The following is a 21396-nucleotide window of genomic DNA, read 5'->3' as shown; positions in this document are numbered from 1 at the left end:
TTCGAAAGTTTGAGTTTTTGTGATTTGTCGGAATCGGATTGTTATGGTTGAATGTTGGTTGATTTGAGTTTATTGGATTGATATTATGCTGTCTACGATTTCAGTTTGATTAGAATATAGTCGTTATGCCGCCGGTTTGAAATTGAGATTTTTGAACCGTTTTGAGTTGATGATATTTGAATATTGAGTTTGATCGTCGTTGTTGATCTTCTCTTGCCTCCGTACAGATTTTTTCTAAGGCCATTGAGTTGTAAGATTGCAGGAGTTGAATCGCTTTGAAGATTGTAGCCGGTATAGTATCGACTTTCTTATTATCGATAGGATGTTAGATTGAATCTTGATTGAGGAATCGTTGTTGTTTCCAGGTTTGGAGCATCGACGTTTAAAAAAGGTATAAGATGACTTAGACTGGAATGAAACGAGTGACTCGAATCCGACTTGATTCTAGTGTTCCGAAGAAATCACATACTTGCATGTTAATTGAATTACTTGAATGAATTATGATTTGCATTGCATTCATCTTGAGCCAAAATCCTTAAATTTAGCGGGCAGGACGACCCTTTTATGTTAGACGTTTTGGGGGCTTTAAAGCGAGTGGCCTAGGCGTAGAGGTTCGCCTAGTGCTAGTTTACTCCTTATAGTCGCACCAAAGTCTAGAGGATGGAGATACGTAGCACTACCTCGATCGGGAGAGTCGGTGAGTTGTTTACGTGATCTCGTCCTCGGGATCCCAAAAGCAAAAGCAGCAACTCTTTTGATTATCCAGACTTGATAATCCCGGATTTTAAGACATGCATTTCATTTTGATTTCTCTTGGAATTGCATGGTTGATATTTGAATATCTGGAAATGGATGTATTTCATTTTGAGATGCTTATTTGATATTGCATGCTAGTCTCTTTTACTGGGAATATTATTCTCATCGGATTATTCGGCTGTTGTCTTGTCTTTGTATGTGTGCTTGGCGACAGGTAGGGCAGGACCGAGTCAGAGATCGCATGGCTAGGTGGTCGAGTTTATAGAGTGAGGCCTTGGTGTTTTAGAAGTCGAATATGTATTCGAACTTCTTGTTTTTTTGTTTTGTAAGTGAGAATCGATGCATGTACTACCGAATCGATTGTATTTCATTCTAGACTCTTCATGTATTGTTATTGGCTTGTCGGATATTTTAAATACATGTGTTTAGGTTTGGTTTCGTTTCGGTGTTTTGGCTTTCCGGAGCGAGAGGACGGCGCGGGCGCACAGAGTTCTTGCGAGACACCGGCGCGGGCGCGCGCTCGGAGCGCGCGGGCGCTCGGTTGTCTCGTTTAAAAAAAAAAAAACTTTTTCTCGGCTTCATGCCTTGGCTGGTTGTTGTTTGATAGTTTAATCCTTGTTTAGATATTTAGAACCGAGGTCTCACACCAGCTCCATCTCTTTCATTTTTTGTTTCCTCTCTTTCAATTCATGCTTGCTCATCTCTATTTCGTACTTCTTGGACATCTGTTCCTCAACCTTTTCACAATGCTCTCTTGTCATAGCAATCTTTGTATCCTCAATTTCATAAAATCTTGTCTAATCATCACGTAGTTTTGCATACAAATCCGTCATAGGTGAATTTTTTGAGCCAGATCCTTTTATGCTCGCTTTGAAGGTATTTCTTCACATTGGTCTAATGGTTTTGTCCACTTCTTGCACGTCATTTTCTTCATTGGTTGTAGCCGTATCAGTGGGCGTGGAGAAAAGAGATTGAGATGAATTGACATCAATGTTCTTCAGCTTCTTGGTCGCACTTGCCTCATTGCCTTCATATTTTTCAAATGACTACATCTTCCATTTCGGTTGATCCTTAAAGACTAACCAAGCTTTCTCGTCGGACTATGCGATTTCACAATCTTTCTCAAACATTGTTTCACCTTGAGCATGCTAACTAAAAAAATTTATTCAGCAATTTTTTGAATTTCAAGTAGAATAAAACATTGTGATAAAATTTTAAGAATACTTTCATCTCAAATGACGATTCACTTTGATTGAGGGCTTTTAGTTCGCTCATTTTGATTTGGAAAGCGAACATTTTTTGCAAGATCTTGGAAATGTTGGTGCATGTTGTCTTTTGAACGAACTTTCCATCCCATTGACATGCAACTCATGGTTACATTATTTTTCAACCAATCCCAAAAACTAACTTTGTTTTGGTCATTTTCAAGTGCCGAATTGGTATAAACATTGTATTATGCCTTTGCAAAACATTCAACTTCGTCTTTCAACCAATGTTTTCTCGTGATGAGTCACCCCCCACTTGCATCAACAACTTATTTCCCTTTCATTTTTTGATTTTGAAGATGTAGTATCAAAAGTAGGAGGCGAGACTTCTTTTGGATTTTGGGAGAATTGAGTTTGATTGAACATAAGACTCAACATTTGTTCATCGGTGTATTGAGATTGGAAAAGATCAATCCATTGATAATTGAATTGCGAAAATTTTGGTGAAGAAGAATTGAGATCATCATTGTTCCATGGATTCATTTTCGGATTTGGATTGAATGAAATCAAATATGAAAAAATTTATTTTTTGTAGAATGAAAGTAGAAGTTGTGAATTTTTTATGGAATAATAAAAAATATTTATAGAATATTGAAGAATATAGTCGTTACTAGTCGTTAAAGATTTTTTGATTTTTTTGATTTTTTTAATCTGACCAATATTGAATCTACTTTCATTTAAAGTAATTAAAAAAAATAGTTGCAGGCTGGGCTTCACCACACGGAAGGAATCCGCTTGGGCCCCCCTGCAACATTGCACGAGAACTTTCTCGCATGGGCTTTCTCGTCCGCTATACATGCCCTAAACCTTTTTTTAAATGTTCAAAAGTTGATGAACAAACTTCAATTTATATTACTATATCATAATTTATTTATTTAGTTTTTTTTTTACAATTAAATTTTATTTATTTATTGAACCTTATTAATTATACCTCACTTTGAACCTTTTACGTTGAAGATCCTATCGATCAACCATAAAATTTGTTTCTGAATTTGAGGAAAAGAAGAGAAAAATCTTCCAAAAAGGTTTGACCCCGAAGGAGACCCCATTCCACATGAGTCATAGGCCCATTGGCTTATGCGGAGGTTAAATCAAGGGATGTGCACGAGCGGCAGGAACCTGAAGGAGGGAGCAACATGGACAACCCCCAGAACATAGCCCTACAATATTTCAGCAGAGAATATGCTCCACACGAGGATCGAACACGCAACGCTGGGAAATCTCTTCCCACATCACCTCGGGCCTTACAAACTCATCTATACTCCTGTGGGCAAGAAGAGAAAAATCTTGAAAAAGTGGAAAGAGTGGAAAAGAGGAAAATGGAGGAAAATTAAAATGAATGATCTGTAAATATTTCGAAAACAAGAAAACTCAAAAGAGAAATAAAACATTTTTTTTTTGCCAAATTAACGCTTTCAAGACATAGTGAAAGGAGGAGAAGCCGGTAAGTGAGATTCTATCTGTGCAAAATCACTACTTTAATGTAGATTCAATTGTTGAGATCCATGAATACATGTGGGTTATACTATTTTTTCAGTAAATCCCATAAATATTAATAAATCATTACCATTAAATGCATCATTAAAATAATGCTTATAAAGGCATGATGAAATTATCCGGGGAAGCCAATGAAAAATGATTGTCAGCCTGCATGATTAGTCCCAAAACGGTATCGTTTGGGATAACAACTCCGAGTGTTGTTATCCCAAAATAGTAGAGGATTTTTATCTTAAGTTTTCATGTATCAAATCGGATAAAAATTCATTTTAAAAAAGATTATTAATGAGACGTTTTGATAAAACTTTTTTTGTAATATTTTTAGGGTAAGTTTAACCAAACCTAGCTATGTTGTTTTGGAATTCCAATTCTATTTAAAATTGAACCTGAGAGTTTCTTCTCACTTAGATTCTACCAAAAAAAAATATTTAAATTGAATTTAACTTAAATTTGAATCTATATTAAATAGATATTCACATTTTAAAAAAGGTTATATTTTATTAAAAAAATTATTTTTATAACATTCGACTAAATATTTACTTATTTTTGTCTTTTATCGGAGTTTACCAATTCAAAAAAAAAACGGCGTATATTTACTCTTGCAATCTCTATTTCCGACTTGTTCACGACTTCTCTGAATAAATAAATAGATTTCTGGTTCATTTTGCCATCCCAACTAATAAATCATTTTGAGTTCACAGATTCCATCGTTCTCATCGCCTCCTACTCTATGATTAGGTCCAAATATACAATGGAGCTAATAATGGATGCATCGAGTGTATCGTTTTTATTGCACAACTTGTTCAACACGCTGAACAAAATTAAAGTCTATACCGATACAAAATTTTTTATTGCTATTTTTTGAGAGGAAATTTATTGCAATTATTATATTTGAAATGGGTACAATTATTTTCAAGGAAAAAAATTATTAAAAAGGGAAAGGAAATGGGTCTCATTCGTAATCTCTCATTTTTGACTGGCATCAAATACAAAGTTGAATTTGGTGACAGAATAGCTTATGTGGAAAATTCGACCCTACCCCATGGGTAGGTGGAATGATTTTATTGGTGCATAACATGAGGATCCCACATGATTGAGTGAGGCCCACATGATATGAACCAATAAAATCATTCCACCTATCCCATGGGTAATATATTTATATAAACAACAAAAAATGTACAATATCATGCCATTAACACAATGATATATTAGTAAGATATGATTTTGTGGGTTTTTTTTTATTTTTACTGTAAATAAAAAAATAAATTTCAAAAATACCGTAAAATTTAAAAAATATCATGAATACTATAAAACTTCAAATCTAACAACGGACGCTCAAAGCACGTAGGCCGCGTCGAGCGGACGCTGCCTAGTAGGCAGCATACGTGGCCACATAATACTCATTTAATATTATTTTAATTATAATATATAATACGTTAATGTGAGTATTAAATTATTGAGTTATTTGCACCAAACACCCTGTGTACACTTCTCTCATGTGAAATTTTAACAGTCGTTTTCAACCCATACATTTTAAAAAATTAGCACACTTGCCACTTCAAATGAGTGATTGTTGCGCACGCGCCCTTCATGCGACTGGACAAAGATATTGATATTTTTTTTTGCATCAAATACCCCTGTGAAATGTTAAAAATGCATATTTGACCCTTGTGAAAATAATTTTTAAATCTATTCAACTCATAATACACGATTTTTATAAAAATTTAATTATAAAACATTTAGCAAACATTTTTTGTTTTATTATTTTTATTTTTATTTTTAAATTTATTATGATTATATAGTTGTTTTCTAAAAAATATTATTATTTTATCTTGTTATCATTATTTTTTTAAACTTTCTTCTTGTTTCCAACTTTTCCATTAAAAATGCATTCATAAACGAGATTTAAATACCTAAAAGTACCAAAATATTAAATCAAAATGATAAGTGCATGATAAGTACCAAAGATTTTTAATTTTATTTATTTTTAATTTTAATTTTTAATTCATAATTTTTAATTTATTTATTTATAAAAAAATTATTATTTTAACTCTTTATCATTATTTTATCAAATCACTTTATGTTTTTTTCAACTTTTCCATTACATATGATTTATAAATAAGGATTTAAATATTTAAAAATATCAAAATATTCAACCAATTGATAAGTTCATGAATGTTACTTTTTTGATTTAGAATTATATAAGCATGTTATTTTATTATTGTTTATTATAAATGTGAAATGCATATTCTCGAAAAATTTAAATTTTGGTTCAATAATATAGAGTCCTAAATCGAAAAATCAATATGTTTGACTTATCAGTTCAGTCTAATATTTGGTGATTGAAATTATTTAAATATTTGTTAATGAAAATCGTGTATTATGGGTTGAATAGATTTAAAAATTATTTTCACATGGATCAAATATGCATTTTTAACATTTCACGGGGGTATTTGGTGCAAAAAAAAATATCAAAATTTTTGTCCAGTCGCATGAAGATCGCCTGCATAACAATCACTCATTTGAAGGTGCGACTGTAATGATTTTTGAAAAGGTCAGGGTTGAAGACGTCTATTAAAATTTCACATGAGAGAAGTGTGCATTTTCAATATTTCACAGGGATGTTTGGTGCAAATAACTCAATAATTTAATAATCACGGACTATATATTATAATTAAAATAATATTAAATGAGTAATGTGTGGCCATCTGCTCCTCGTGGCGGAGGATGCTGCCTATTGGGCAGCGTCCGCTCCTAGTTCCGTGGTTTGAACGGACAGATTTAGAGTTTTACAGTATTCTTGATATTTTTTAAATTTTACGGTATTTTTGAAATTTATTTTTTTATTTACAGTAAAAATAAAAAAAAAACCCATGGTTTTGTCCATACTGCTCTGAATATAAATGCATTGATTTTTAGCCTATATAGAAGTATTCTACTCTGAAATTAGATATACAAATATTTCCCTGTATGAAACATATACCATCTATCTTATATCTCTTACCGCAAATTTGTTGTGCTAGCTATGCTGCTGGCTGCATGAATCTTGCTGATACCCTACTCATTCCCTACTATTTTCTTCCAAAACCAATGCTCTCTCCATATCCTCTCCATCTGTTCCATCGGCACATTCTTCGTCTCCGGTAACAGAACATAAACGAAGACTGTCATCACCAAGACCCACCCTCCAAAGAAGATGAAAAGGCCGGCCTTGAAACGACATAGCATCGCCAAGAACGTCTGTCCGACGATGAATGTGAAAAGAAAATTTACTGCCACAGTAATGCTCTGTCCCGCGGATCGGATTTCCAAAGGGAAAATCTCACTAGGAATCAGCCATCCTAATGGACCCCAAGAAACTCCAAAACCAGCTATGTATATGCAAATCCATGTCAAAACCATGTAGGAGTATGTTTTGCTTAATTCATTGTGATCCCCTAGCTTAGCCGCCAGTATGCCACCGACGATCACCTGAGAAACTAGCATCGTTATTCCGCCGATCATTAGCAAAAGCCTTCTCCCGGTTCTGTCCACAACCAGCATTGCTATCAAGGTTGTGGTGGAGCCAACAACCCCGGTCAGAACCGCCGACATGAGAGAAGCACTTTCACCCAAACCAATTGTACGAAATAGTATTGGCGCATAGAATCCAATCACATTGATTCCTGTTACAATCTGAAAATATGGGATTGCGATAGACATCACAAGTTGAGGCCTGTACTTCCGTTGGAGGATGATTTTGTATTGGTTTTTTTCGGTCTTTGGAACGCCCCTTGCCCTGACAAGATCTTCTAGTTCTGCGTGGATATCATCCGTGCCTCGGATTCTTTGCAGCACACGCTTTGCTTCTTCATGGTCGTTTCTTCGTTGAATGATGCTGTTCGGCGTGTCTGGCAGAAAGAGTGCTCCCAATGTTAAAACTGACGCTGGAACTGCAGCCATGGCGAGTGAAACTCGCCATCCCCATCCGCCTTTAATTTTTTCGGTACTGTAGTTAATAAGGCTTGCTGCAAAGAACCCTATACCTATACATAACTGGAAGCCATTACTGATTGCTCCTCTGTACTTAGGCAAAGCCATTTCCGAAAGATACAAAGGGACTGCCTGCAAAACAATCCCAAACAGTAAATTTGCTAGGCAAAAACATGGAGGTGCTTGCTCGCAGTTTTCATTTCATAATCTCATGTTAAATGTTATACTATATAGTTAGATATACTAAGAGGAATTCACAGCTAAAATTTGCTCATAGTGTCAAAGAATGCGAGTAACAAAAGATTAGAAATGATTTGGATTAACCTGGTTGGTGAAACCGACACCAACTCCAAGTAGGACTCTCCCAAAAATCAGCATGTATATATTGACGGCAACACCATTAAGTGCTGCACCGAGAAGAAACGCAGCGCCTCCGGCAAGCATGGACGTTTTTCGTCCAAAGGATTTGGTGACAAATGAGGCGAAAAATGAAGTGATCAAGCCGGCTAAGTAGAGTGAGGATGTGAATAATGTCAGCAATTGGCTGTCAAATTTACAGTAGTTGCTGATATCTTTGTCCTCTATCATCCTGGTGAAGACTTTTGAGAAGAACTTCTTCAAGAACGGCTCCATAGAGGTCACTCCACCTATGTGTCAATCGAAAACGGCTAAAGATGCAACATTTTTCTCATTATACCAACATCGAAAAAATCGGATTAATAACTAGTGGATGCTATTCATGTTGCGTGTTTAATTTAATTTGTGACAAGATTGAACTTCCTCAGTTCAAAATCTAAAGACAAGTTTCACCATTCTTATACAGATAAACAGTCTTTCACGTCTTCTTAACCCGTAGGCCATATCTCAAACAGTTTAGAGCTATCTCTTAACAGAAATCAAAGCTTCAAATGAGATTCAAATCTTGAAAATACCCAACAACTGATGAAACCAGAGCTCGAAACACCGAAACCTAACACCAACCCAAGCTCTACAACTACATGAAGAATCAAGATTTATCTCTACACTTCTTATTGCATGAAAAAACCCAAGTTCAAGAACTGAATAGAGCACAAAAAGTTGGATTCCATCTTCTCCACAAGAAACAGCAAAAGGGATTAATCCAGTAATCGTCACACTCAAATAGCACATGAAACACAAGTGATTTAAAGCTGAAAGCAGTTTTATCATTAATAACCTGAAACTCCAATATCATAACCAAAGATGAAGCCTCCCATGGCGGCCACTGCACAAGATAAGATCACGAATAAAGTAATTCTTCCATTGTAATCCCCTGCTTCACCTGTAATCACAAAACCCATCGCCATTCTTTTTTCTTTTCTTCGAGTTTGGTATGGTATATAGGATAAATTTATACATGTGCTTACAGAGCAGTAATGTTTGACAAATTTTTCACTTGGACTTAGGGAGTAAGGACTGGTTGTTAAAACGTGAACCGTATAATTTATAAATTTAATACTACTCTGCTCGAAATAAATATATATAATATGTGTTTTTAAAGAAACTATCAAGTATCCCTCCCTAGCTAGTCCCTACACTATATTACTATATTAATGACTTTCGCGATTTGTATATACGTACAAGTGAGTGTTATTTTCGATGTGGATGTTAAAAATTAAAAAAAAAATTATAGAATTCATTAGCATTTTTTTTTTTAGTTCGTATATTAACATCTAGTCTAGTATAAAGTACGTGCACGATGAGAAATCTACTCGATAATTGGTGCACGTAGTCATTAAATGTGATCGATGACACCTGTTTTGTGGCGAGATCTTCCCCATCTATTACATCTCCCTAAATCAGATAGGGTTGGTTTCCAAAAATAAAAAGTTGATTCGACCCAGATGTCAAAAACAACATGCCCAAATTCAGTTAAAAAAAAATTTAGTTGAATAAATTTTTTTGTTAAAATTTTCAACATATTATAATCGTTAATTTAATAAAATAATAAATGTTCTTCCAGATATAACTTTTTTAGAATAAAATTTGCAAACCACGCTTTGTCAACTTTTTAAAATATATATATATATATATAGTTGATAACTTTTCGAAAAAAATAAATAAAATTTGATAGCCCCTTGGGAAAAATAAATAGGTCTCTATGTTTTTAAAAAGAAGTTCAAATAACTTTAACTTTATAATTCTAGATAACAAATGTTTTTAAATGCAATAGTTTTTGTCATATAAAATGATCAACAATTAAAATACCAACTTGATTAAAAAATAAAACAGAAAATATTATGTGATTTATATCATTTAATTTATTCTCATTATATTTTGAATTATATGAAAAAAAATATATGATGAAAAAGTAAAAACTGTTTTATATACAACGAGGAGAGTAAGGATCATATTCATATCTTCTTTTATTATATGAAGTTTGAGACCCTTAATATATTAGTAAGAGAAGGTTTTAGGTGGGACGATCTCACGAATTTATGTTCGTGAGATGTATTTACTTATATTTACAATGAAAAGTAACACATTCCGTATAAAAAATAATATTTTTTCATGTGTCAAGTCAAATAGAAAACTCGTCTCATAAAATAATTACCTGTGATACTAATTCATGATATGAGCTTTTGTGTTAATATATATATATATATTATTGATCAAGGGGGATGGGTGAATAGTAACTGAATTTTGGTGAAACTTTTTTTAATATACCAATAATGCCCATATATATATATATATATTCCAAACTTTGATTTACTTTTTTTTTTTGTTTTTATCTTACCCATATTCTTGTTTTATAATTTAATTACAAAATTTATGAAACTAAAATAAACTAAAAACAAAATCATGATTGTATAAGCACACAACACGTGCTCCAAACCGAGATGCTAGTATATATATATATATATATATATATATATATATATATATATATATATATATATATATATATATATATATATAAATTTTATGGTGAGTGCTATGGTGAGTGCTTCACAATTTGAACATTTACGTGGGAGTGCTTCACAATTTAGCTTAAATCATATATGTATGGAATTAGAGGTGTAAACGAACCGAATTGAGTCGAATTATTGTAAAAAATTAAGGCTAAAAAATCTGTTTGAATGTAGTATATTCGAGTTCAAACTCGATCTAAAGCTGAAAAACTTTAAATTTTTTTGGTTAGATGTGAATTTTGAGTTCGAGTCCAGCTTGTGGTGTTCGAACTTATATAGGATTATTAAGGTTCGAAAATGAAGGCCTGGAAGCTCTAAATACCTACATATATTTAATGTATGATTATTTTATATTAATAAATATTAATGCTAGCGAAATATCGAACAAGATAATTTTGTCTTAAGTTCGATTCGAAAAAAAATATAATATGCATGTTTGAGTTTATTTACTTTGAATTCAAATAAAATATTTATAGAGCTAACTCGAAAACCTCGCAAACTAATTTAATTCGTTTACATCCCTATATGGAACCTGAATTCTTATATATGATATATCGAAACTATCTCCAACACAAAATACTTTAATTTGTTTTTATTTGAATTCAACTAAAAAAATAATTATAGTATAAAAATATAATTAGGAGAAATAACATTTTTAATCATTTGACCTGCACGTTTTCATTTTTCTCATGTTGTTGAATGTTGATTAATTTACCTTCTTAATCTATTAAATTGCATTTTTTTAAACAAAAAAGATAATTATCTTCTCGCCATAGAATGTGAGCATTTTCCAGTGTAATTTCAATACTCCAAAGAAAAATGACGAAAATCGAAAAAATTGCAAATTGGTAAATTAATTAAGATTGTAAATTGATCGATCAACAACATGCAAGTTATACGATCGAAAAACGTAATTTCTAATTTTCACAATATATAAACTATATATAATAAAATAATTTATTCGATCGGTCTCTACCTTTTAATAATATATATTTTTGACCATCTTCAGAAAAAAATTTAATTTTGTTTGACCTTATCAATATTTGAAGCACATTAACAGTTGACCAATATGTTCCTATAGATTCTACCAGCTATACATATATAGGGGTATATTTGCAAATTTGTATGATAAATCTGCTGAGGGGACCATGCCTGCAGTGCGTGTGTGTGAAGTGTGTTTTCAGTACCCATTTAGTGAAACTTTTCAAATTATTTTTCACCAAAATTTCATCATTTTTTCATTCATTGTTTTTGGCAAACAAATCTATATCCCATTTTTCTAAGTAAATATTCTACTTTCACAAATTATTCTTCTCTACAGGAAAGATTATACATTTCGATCAGTTTCTTCCATCCATTGATTTCTAGCACTTCAGTTTCTTGCGTCTTCTTTCCCCATACTTTCACTCGATCAGCTGCGCATTTTCATTCAAGAAACCCAATCGCAGCTCCTTCTGGATCTGCATCTCGAAAAGGTATAATCTTTTGCTCCCGGTGAATGTTTTCTTCTCCTGTTTTTTCAACTCCAAGAACATGATTTTCTTCGTGATCGTCCATGGATATTCGTGAAAAATCATCATAAATATTAGGGTTCTTGTAAACATCCATTTTTATCAGAACCCCCAGAGCTCTTCTGCAATGGAAAAATGGATTCTTGTGCACTCGAGAACAGCAGTTTGCGCTGTACTGGAAGTTTTCTTTCTAGGTTTTGTTTCTTAGCACAGTAGAATTATAATATTAACTTCGTTTAAATCATCTGCTCCGGTTGATTTTTTCTACATTTTTAGAAAATGGGTTCAGTCTATTTCTTTGATCCTTCATCTTTATTCAAAAACAAAGCCCAAACTGAAGATTTCACAGAACTTTACAGCCTTATTTCTTGCTGTTCGTATGCAAATGCATGGAGTCTGTCACTGTTTACGGTGCTTATATCCAGGTTTTTTGTCTGCTTTGATTTCTATATCTGTTACATAAACTTTCTGATACCCAGCCGCAATATTAATTTCTTTACTATATTTGGAACTTATCGTTTTTATCAGATTTTTCAGACAATCTCCCTCTTTTTCGAAAACCCTAAACCAGCTCCAATCTTTTTTCTCCTTTCTTGATTCTTCATTTGCCAAAAACCCATTAATTTATGCAGTAGAAAGATCAGATTTTGTAGGGAAAAAACAATCGTGTTTATTCATCCATGTTCATATGCAGATTATGGTGATGGAAACATATTACAGGAAACGATCCAGAAGAGCCCTCCAAAGCAACCCTGTAACTGTAAGCTGTTTCTCTCTCCTCTCTCTCTCTCCCACCTGTCAACTCACGCATGATTTCGCATCAAAAATTCCCTTTCTTCTGTTATTTCTGTCCCACACAATCGTATCATTCCCCCACGCGCTTTCACTCTCCATGAGTTCCGATTCAGATGCATGTGTAGTGCGTGATTTTCAACATACTTGAAAAAACCCAAATCTTTAAATCCATTATGATGTTTGCGTAAAGAGCAGCACGATTGAGAGGGACTTGAAAATTTTTGAAAAACCCTTTTGGATCTTATAATTTTTCGCCAAACGTGTGTGCATGTTCACGCCCACACATGTTATAAGTGTGTGTATATATATATTTATCTGATAGGAAGAAACAATTTATTTGCATACTAAAGACAAAAAGGTCACTGTGATTTTCTCAGGAAATGGAGCCACTGGCAGAACAAGGTGGCGTAAACGACGCTGGGAAGTCACTGTTATCGGGCCGACACCACCTCGTACCACCGCCACCAGCATCCGACCACTGTGCTCTCCTGCTTAAAGGTGGATGTACTGTTTACAGTGTTTATATATGCGTGATTTTCTTCATCTTATATTTTACATGAACTTAAAAAGTAACGATAATATTTGTTTTAAGGAAATCAAATCAGGAAGTTTGGGGTTAATTCGGGATTGAGTTTTGTGAGGGGGAAATGTGTGCTAAACTTCATTTTTTAATAGGAGATGAAAAAGATGAAGACGACATGCAAAAGCATATTCAAGTGGGTGCACTTTACGAGATTGATCATATTCATTTACCTCCAAGAACTCCGGTCCAGCTCAGATCCGTACGCGTAGCAATGGTAAGAAAATTTCGTCAATAAAACCCTGGATATATATTTTTTATTTTTGTTTCTGGGAATTTTGAATAGGATCTTATTTCATGGTGCTGTTTGGTTAGGTGTGTGAGAAGACAAAGCTTAATGTGGAAGTAAGGTTCCCAAGTATGGAGTCACTGAAGGCATTTTTCAGCTACAGCAGAAGGGAAACGCACCCTGCATTAGATGAGAAATTTGTGATGGGATTGGCTCTTTCTGAAAAGGTGCTTTCTCGATTAGTTTCTGCGGAGAAATTTGCTGAAAAGAGGTGCGCTGAGAATTTCTGGTTGATTAGTTCTTCGGTGGGCTTGTTCAGAGATAAACAGGACGGGTATTGCTTGTCTGAGTTGAAAGGTAATGGGATGGTAAAGTGGGGGATTAGGAGGCAAGTGAAGTATTTGGGAAGGCACAAAGGTGATGGAGATGATGATGATAACGGTGGGAAAATTGATGCTCAGAACTCTTCTTCAAGCTTTGTGAATATTGGATTTGAGGAAAAAGGGATGAAATTAAGTGGTGGTTGTGCTGATAAGAGGGAGTCCTCAGGAGAAGAAGAGGGAAATGAAGAGAGTGATACTGATGTGATTAAAGTCGAAGAAATAGTAAAAGAAGAAGAAGATCAAGATAAAGGAGAAGAAGAAGATACAGAAGATAATATCGAGGAAGATGAAGATAAAGATAAAGAGGAAGAGGAAGAGGATGAGGAAGAGGAAGAGGACGAGGAAGTTGAAGAAGAAGAAGAAGAGGAGGAAAATATTCCTGAAGCTGAGTGGAATTTGAAAAGAAAGAGGTATTCGTCAAGAAACATCAGTAAGAAGAAACGAAAGAATGAGATAATCAAAACCAAAAACCGGAAGCAGGTTGAACAGAAGAAGAATCAGGTTAAGAGAAACAAGAATGGTATCAGATTTAAAGAAGCCCGTGTTCTTCGAAATCCCAAGGATCGTTGGTCTGCAGAGAGGTAAGTTTTTTGAAATCAGTTTGTGATTGATTGAAAAGTCTAGTGTATTGATTGATAGGGTGTAAAATGTTTAGGTACAAGCTAGCGGAGCAGAATCTTTTGGAGGTGATGAAAGTGAAAGGAGCAAGGGCCGAGAAGCCTATTCTCCGGCCTCAACTAAGGACCGAAGCAAGGAAAAGGATTGGCGACACAGGGCTCTTGGATCATCTCTTAAAGCATATGGCAGGGAAGCTTGCACCTGGTGGGAAAGAAAGATTTCGGAGGCGACACAATGCCGATGGAGCAATGGAGTATTGGTTGGAAAGTGCTGATCTTGTAAATGTAAGGAGGGATGCTGGCATCACTGACCCTTATTGGGTTCCACCACCTGGTTGGAAACCTGGTGATTCTCCAACCCAGGATCCAATTTGTGCTAATGAGATCAAGCTTTTGAAAGACGATATTTCGCAAATAAAACGGTATTAAATATGTTTTGTGAACTATATATGCAATATTATGAATTCTTTAAACGAACTAAGATCTTTCACACACCCTCGCTTGGTTTAGTTCATTGCTAACTTTTATGTTTTGTAAACAGAGATCATCTAAAGTTAGTGGCAACAAAAAAGCAATTAGAGGAAGAAATTGTGAAGTTAAGGAGGTGATGGTAGTTAAACTTTCTTACGTACCAAACAAAGCTCATCTTTTTCCTAACATTGAAATTTATGGATTGTTTACAGAGAAGTGGATGAACTTTCTTCTCAAAGAAAGCTAGAAGGGAATCAATCTATTGCATTAATATCAAGAGGTTCTGGGAATATCGGTCAAAAGCTGGATCAACTTGCTGTTCAATTGGTACCCCCAAAATGTGATCTAGACAAGTCACCTGTTTCAATGGTAGTTAAGATTTAGTTTCCAGTAATTTTGGCAATTTTTAGTTATTAGATCGTGCCTTAAATGTTCATTATGATGGTATATGATTTTCAGGGAATGTTGGAGGAACAACTCATGGGCATCTCTGATTTTGTGAAAGAATTGGAGGTATTAAATACTTGGCAATTCATTAGTATTGCCTGTAAAACAATTATTGCTTTAAATGACAGCCAGTTATTAATGATGAGAATTGAATAGCTAGCTTCCAATTATTGATTGTTGTTTAGCATTCCGCAAGTTTATGATTCCAATAAAAGAACATTTCCATTTTATACAACTACATTAATATACAGTATTTACTACTTATCAAACTATGCAATATTGTATGTCTAAATTAACTGTGTCCGTGATCATGTCAATTATGTATGATTGTTATTATTAATTTAGAAACCTGAAGATTTTTTATTTATTTTTTGAAAGTAGAAGCCTGGAGATTTAATCACACATAAATCTTTGGTGCATTACGTAGTTCAATGTATTGCACAAATACTGCAAAAGATTTGTATTTCAATCTTGGGAGTAGCATACCCATCTTTCCCGTTTAAACTTGTATGCCTACCTATATATATGTGCATTAAATGCAACCATTTATTGCATGTAAAACCTTTGACTTGTATCTTTTTCATAATTGCATGGTTATGGAAATTTTCTATCAGAAAAAAATTGGAAAGCTGATGACACCAAATGAGGAAGAAAGAGAAAGAACAAACTTCCCATTAATTGCTCCAACAGATGAGTTCAAGTCTGAAAAAGTTAAGACAAAGAACAAGCGACCTGAAGTACAAGAAATATCAACGGTGGGGGATGAAAGATCAGATTTTAGAGAGAAACCAGCCTTCATATCTTCACCGTCGGCTGACCAAAAAGCAGCCAAGATACAAAGGCTGAAGAGTGGGTTCAGAATCTGCAAGCCTCAGGGGACTTTTCTTTGGCCAAATATGGTAAAAAATTACTCTGCTCCTTGTTCTAACATGTTGTCCCCTCAGCCCGATCAGGTTCTTGTCCAGGTTGACGTCCCAACCCCGCCTTCGGTTTCATCCTCCACCGCCTCAGCTCCGCCGCAGCTTCCCTATCAGCACCTCCTCCACCCATCACCGCCGGTGAAGCCATTTGCGGAGAGGGGTGCAGTTGCAGTTTCACTCCCCACCTTACCTAAAGGCACAAATCTTGAGGATGTTGGTGCCAATATTTTCTCCACAACCACTGTGATCAATCTAAAGAACGTCTCCAAAAGTCCTAGCCTTGCCATTCCTCTTGTAAGTGAATCTAATTTTTTGCCACCTTTCCTTAAATCTTATGAATTGATGATAAATATTACAAAAATGAGATCTTGAAATTGGGATTTGTATATAAGATTATACGTACACTGATTGCAGATGTCAACTGCTGCAAACATAAAGATATGGGAGGGTTGTGTGTATGGGGCAAGAAATGCAATGGAATATGTCCAAAAGCAACAGAATAATGCATGCTGTTCTTCCTCAGCTTCAAGTTTGGCTTCTGAAGTTGGAAACTGGTTGGCACTTTCTGCTCCCAAATCTGGAATATCTGATGATTAATCCACCTTATAACCATGGTTAATGAATTTTAATTTCATCTATCATATTATAGCACTTAATATATATATTTTGCACTTGGGTTTATGTTTCCTTTTTTTTCTTTTTTTTTCTTTTTTGACGTTTGAATTTTTGGCTCTTTTTTCTCGAGGAGAAATTTAGTCTATCTTGCGATTCCGATGTTATATGAATCTGTTGGGTCTTATATCTAGATTTAGAACCTTTTGTATCACACGATGCTTTTGGGGCTCTATAATATATGCATGGAAGAAAATACTTAAACAGATCTAGTTTCCACTTTGATATCATTGTTGCCTTGATTAAATGTATATGCATGATTTAGAAAAAAAGATGTAAAATTATACATAAATGATTTACCAATCAAAGATCGTAATCATATAATTGATTAATTATAATTGAATTCATCCAAACATGCATCATTCTGAATTAAATAATGAGTTTTGGATGGTTTTTTTTTTTAAAAGATAGTTTTGGATGGTTTTGAAATCATTAGAATTTTAAATTTTATTATATGTGTTAAAATGCGAGATTATTGATTTTCACCTAATATTATGTAAATTTTTTTAAAAAAAATTAATTCAAACTTAATACAGTGCATGAGTTGATCAGTATTTTATATAAAATACGAGATTATAATTGATTAGCTAGCCTTATAATAATATTCAACCATGGAGTAGCAACCAATTCAATCACAACAAAAGTTTCATATATCTAAAAAAAATTCATTACAAATTAAACAATTAATGAGCTAGCAATATTCAAATGTCCTAATAAATCTAAATCGAACTATATATATATTTTTTAAAGTCGTAATTAGTTAAGAACATGAAACTCATCTTCACATATATATCAAATGATCATATGACGATTGCGTGCATGTTGATCAACGGGTCCGCACCTACTAAGCGTGCCGCAAACTGAATGGATGCGAACCTTTGCTCCGGCAAAGTCATGCTCGCAAACTTCTTGAATCTTCGCCTTCGTCCCGCCCATAAGATCGTAGCTGTACAACTTTTGATTCGTCGCCACTAACAAATTAGTTCCATTCAAGATGGTGTAGCAGCAAATCTTCACGATCCCTCTATCGAATCCGCTCAATCCCATTGCTTTGATCCTCATATGGAAGACCCTCTTCCAACATGAATCACCCAAAGCCCAAATGGTGAACATGCCTCTCCAGAACCTGACCAGGCAGATGGTGCTGCGGCGCCTGCCCCACTCGAAGATGGCGAGGTTCGAGTCCCACGATCCTTTCCTCGCGTTTTTGGGTATCTTGACGAGTTTGGAGGTGTGATCTTTGGTGTCATAAGCCACTATATATGACCAGAAGAATCGGCTCTTCGCCGCAAAGTATAGTTCACTGTCCGATACAAAGTAGAGAATTCCTTTAACTTGGACAGTGAGATCAAACGCCATATTTCTTCCGCCAAAGTCCACGCCTGATAAATTTTTCCAAATCCTCTGCCTCGGAGAGAAGACCATGAACCGGGACTCCCCGCCCCACTCGGACGATGGGACGACCGAAAACAGGGAGTAATCAAACACACTTCCACGTTCCTCCTCCGCGAAAACGACGTCGAAATGTCCTTTATCGGTAGGAACAGGGACATGGATGCAGGATCTTGTTGCCGGATTGAATACAAACAAGGGGCCTTGTTCATCTTTTCTGCTACATATCAAGCCATTGAAGGTGGCCAAAATCTTCCCGAATCCACCCACAAATTCGTCGGTTTTGCATGGTGAGATCAGGCTGCTCGGATTTACCACGTTGTAGTTCCCATGAAGCTGCAGTGTTTCGTTGTAGCCATGACTCTGCACGAAGAAATCGGAATCGCCCAGGATTCGCATGTTTCTGAATTGTTTTCTGATGAAGAAGTCGTCGGAGCGTAGATCATCGACTGATCTCGACACGAGAGAAAATTTACTCAGGTTCTTTGCAGATAACCATGAAAAGATTTCCATCAACACATCTTCGTTGAAATTAGCCATTGGAATATGTCTGGTAAGTCAGGGACTTTCTTTTCTTGAATGTAATTGAATATTTGTGAGTTTGTGTTTCTTTTTAGTATGAATATATGTGTATATATAGAGATGATAAAAAAAGAATCCTCTTTGGTTCGGAACTGGGATTCTACAAGGAAACAAATAATTATCTTCATCCTATTTTTGGCATGTATATGATAATTAATGTTTCCTTGTATAATTAAAAATATATATTGATAAAAAGAATTACCATGAAGATGAAATAATAAAGATAATGTACCCATAAATTGCCGATTACTTAATTACGTAAAGTTATTTACCGATTATCATTTTTTTTACATTATTGTTGTATTTTATATATGAATATTTGGAAGAAAAAAAAGTATATAGGATTCTTTAATAATTTTGGGGAAATTCATGATAATTGATTTGAAAAAAAAATACAAAATATGTAGTATTATGACATTATAATTCGTTTTGTTAATTGAGTTTGGGAGATGAAATTTTATATTTTAAAATAAAATAATAATGAAACCTTAATTTCTAATTAAAAGCACATAAATCTCTACGAATCTTATCTAAATCGATCTTATCATGTTCATACTTCATATAATCTCTCATCTACAAATCTATCTATTCTATAATCTAATCTAATCTAGTCTAATCTAATAATAATATTATTATTATTATCTATTATCTAAGCATGAATAATTTTCTATTTACTCTTACCCTGCGGGTGGCGTGGCGGATCATGATTGGGTAAAATCAGTGGATTCCATATAGGACCCACTTATTTTAACCAATCATGATCTGCAACGTCACCCCCACAGGGTGACATGTACTAAACCGTTCCTTTGGTGTTCCGCATTGAATACCATCTGGTTTTGGGTATTTGTATTTATTGATTTGTGGGTGCATGCATTGTATAATATTTTTCCCATGGGTGCATGCGTATATAATGGCTGAGTAGTTTAATTAGTTATTTTCCGTACAATTTAGTACTCTTCCTTTGTTTATTAATTTGAATTTCTTTATTAGATTCTTCCCCTTTACAAATTTCCCTACATATAATAATTTACTAATAAAATCTGAATTAATTAATGGGTGATTATTAACATCAATTACTATTCATGCACTACATATTAATAATCTGAACGACACATCAACTCATAAATTCATCTCAATTAATCCCTCTAATATATATATATATATATATTAAAAATTACCAATAAATGCACCTGAGAGCACCCACCACACACAAAACGTCTAACGCATGCGGTGATAGGGGTGTGACTGTACGACCGTTGATATACAATAGTTAATTTTTTAAAACCTATTTTAATCAAAACTGAAATTATATTAATTTAAAAAATTTATTTTTATTTTAAATAGTATTATTTTTAAAATTGAAAATAAAATAAAAAAGATGTCGATCTATTTATCTATATTATTAATATATTATAAATAAGGCAATAGATCCTATTCGTTAACTAACTTTTGGCGAAGAGGTCTTGGCATAGTGGTCAAGACTGAGGCCCTGAGACCACGAAGTCTCAGGATCGATTTCCGCTGATTTCGAGTAGATTTTTTAATTTATTTAGGTAGATTTAGGTATTTTTTTAGCTCGAGACAAGCACATCTCGAGTCCATGCTTAAGTTCTGTCGATTGTGCGGGCAAATTTCATTCTTTAGTATTAAAATATGATGTAATTTCGATATTCGATGTAATTTGTACTTTAAAAAAAAAAACTTTTGGCAAAGTCATTTTCACTATTCCAATATTACCTTTGAATTTAGTGAGAACTGAGAAGTTAACTAACATATAAAGACTAACTTAAAAGGCATAATTAAGAATTATTAATTAAAATTTAAAATAATTTTTTTATTTCGATAATTAAAAACTAAATCTAATATAAATTATTAAAATATTATATAATGAAAAATATAATACAATTTATATAAATAAATTTATTACATATGTGTTCTGATTACTAGTTGTAAAATAAGAATAAAGATGTATGAGATCCTCAAATAACATGTGTTGTTACAAATTTAATGTCAAAAATTATCGATGGCGGACGCTGCCAGCAATTCGCATCATCGCATGTATACCATGCACGTGGATAGGGCTGGCAAAAAATATCGAAATGTCGTCATACCATCTTTACCGTATCGAAAAAAAACCGAAAATATCGAAAATATCGGTATACTTTAAATTTCGGTACGGTATGATACCGTACCGCAATTTTCGGTATCGGTATAAGATTTTCGAATTTTCGATATTTCGTTATACCGGAAAAAAATCGGTACCGTGTATACCGATATTTTTTTTAGAAAAATAGTATAAAAAAAATCGGTATACACGGTATCATACCGATACCGTAACGAATTTTGATATTCGGTACGGTATCGGTGTGGATTTATG

General features: G+C 34.0%; 3 protein-coding genes across 3 annotated transcripts; 1 reads left to right on the top strand and 2 right to left on the bottom strand.

The window, feature by feature from the left end:
- Positions 1 to 6400: 6400 nt before the first annotated feature.
- On the bottom strand, positions 6401 to 8923 carry LOC140863197 (hexose carrier protein HEX6-like). Its single transcript, XM_073266443.1, has 3 exons — positions 8686 to 8923; positions 7815 to 8137; positions 6401 to 7622 (listed from the first exon to the last, which is right to left on the bottom strand). Exons 1-3 carry the CDS (start codon positions 8813 to 8815, stop codon positions 6576 to 6578), a joined length of 1500 nt encoding a protein of 499 aa, XP_073122544.1. The 5' UTR covers positions 8816 to 8923; the 3' UTR covers positions 6401 to 6575.
- Positions 8924 to 12571: 3648 nt separating this feature from the next.
- Positions 12572 to 16970, top strand: LOC140860675 (protein DYAD-like). The gene is made up of 11 exons (XM_073263680.1): positions 12572 to 12691; positions 13104 to 13224; positions 13402 to 13523; positions 13622 to 14140; positions 14327 to 14499; positions 14574 to 14957; positions 15077 to 15139; positions 15219 to 15375; positions 15466 to 15519; positions 16068 to 16667; positions 16788 to 16970. Exons 1-11 carry the CDS (start codon positions 12620 to 12622, stop codon positions 16968 to 16970), a joined length of 2448 nt encoding a protein of 815 aa, XP_073119781.1. The 5' UTR covers positions 12572 to 12619.
- Positions 16971 to 17837: 867 nt separating this feature from the next.
- LOC140860673 (F-box protein At5g49610-like) lies at positions 17838 to 18977 on the bottom strand. Its single transcript, XM_073263679.1, has one exon. The coding sequence runs from the start codon at positions 18975 to 18977 to the stop codon at positions 17838 to 17840; it is 1140 nt and encodes a 379-aa protein (XP_073119780.1).
- Between the last annotated feature and the right edge of the window lie 2419 nt (positions 18978 to 21396).

Source organism: Henckelia pumila, chromosome 4 (assembly GCF_033568475.1).
Source record: "Henckelia pumila isolate YLH828 chromosome 4, ASM3356847v2, whole genome shotgun sequence".
In the NCBI taxonomy this organism is placed as follows: Eukaryota; Viridiplantae; Streptophyta; class Magnoliopsida; order Lamiales; family Gesneriaceae; genus Henckelia; species Henckelia pumila.
The sequence above is the reverse complement of the archived record's forward strand: the minus strand, read 5'-3'. Positions and strand labels throughout refer to the sequence as shown.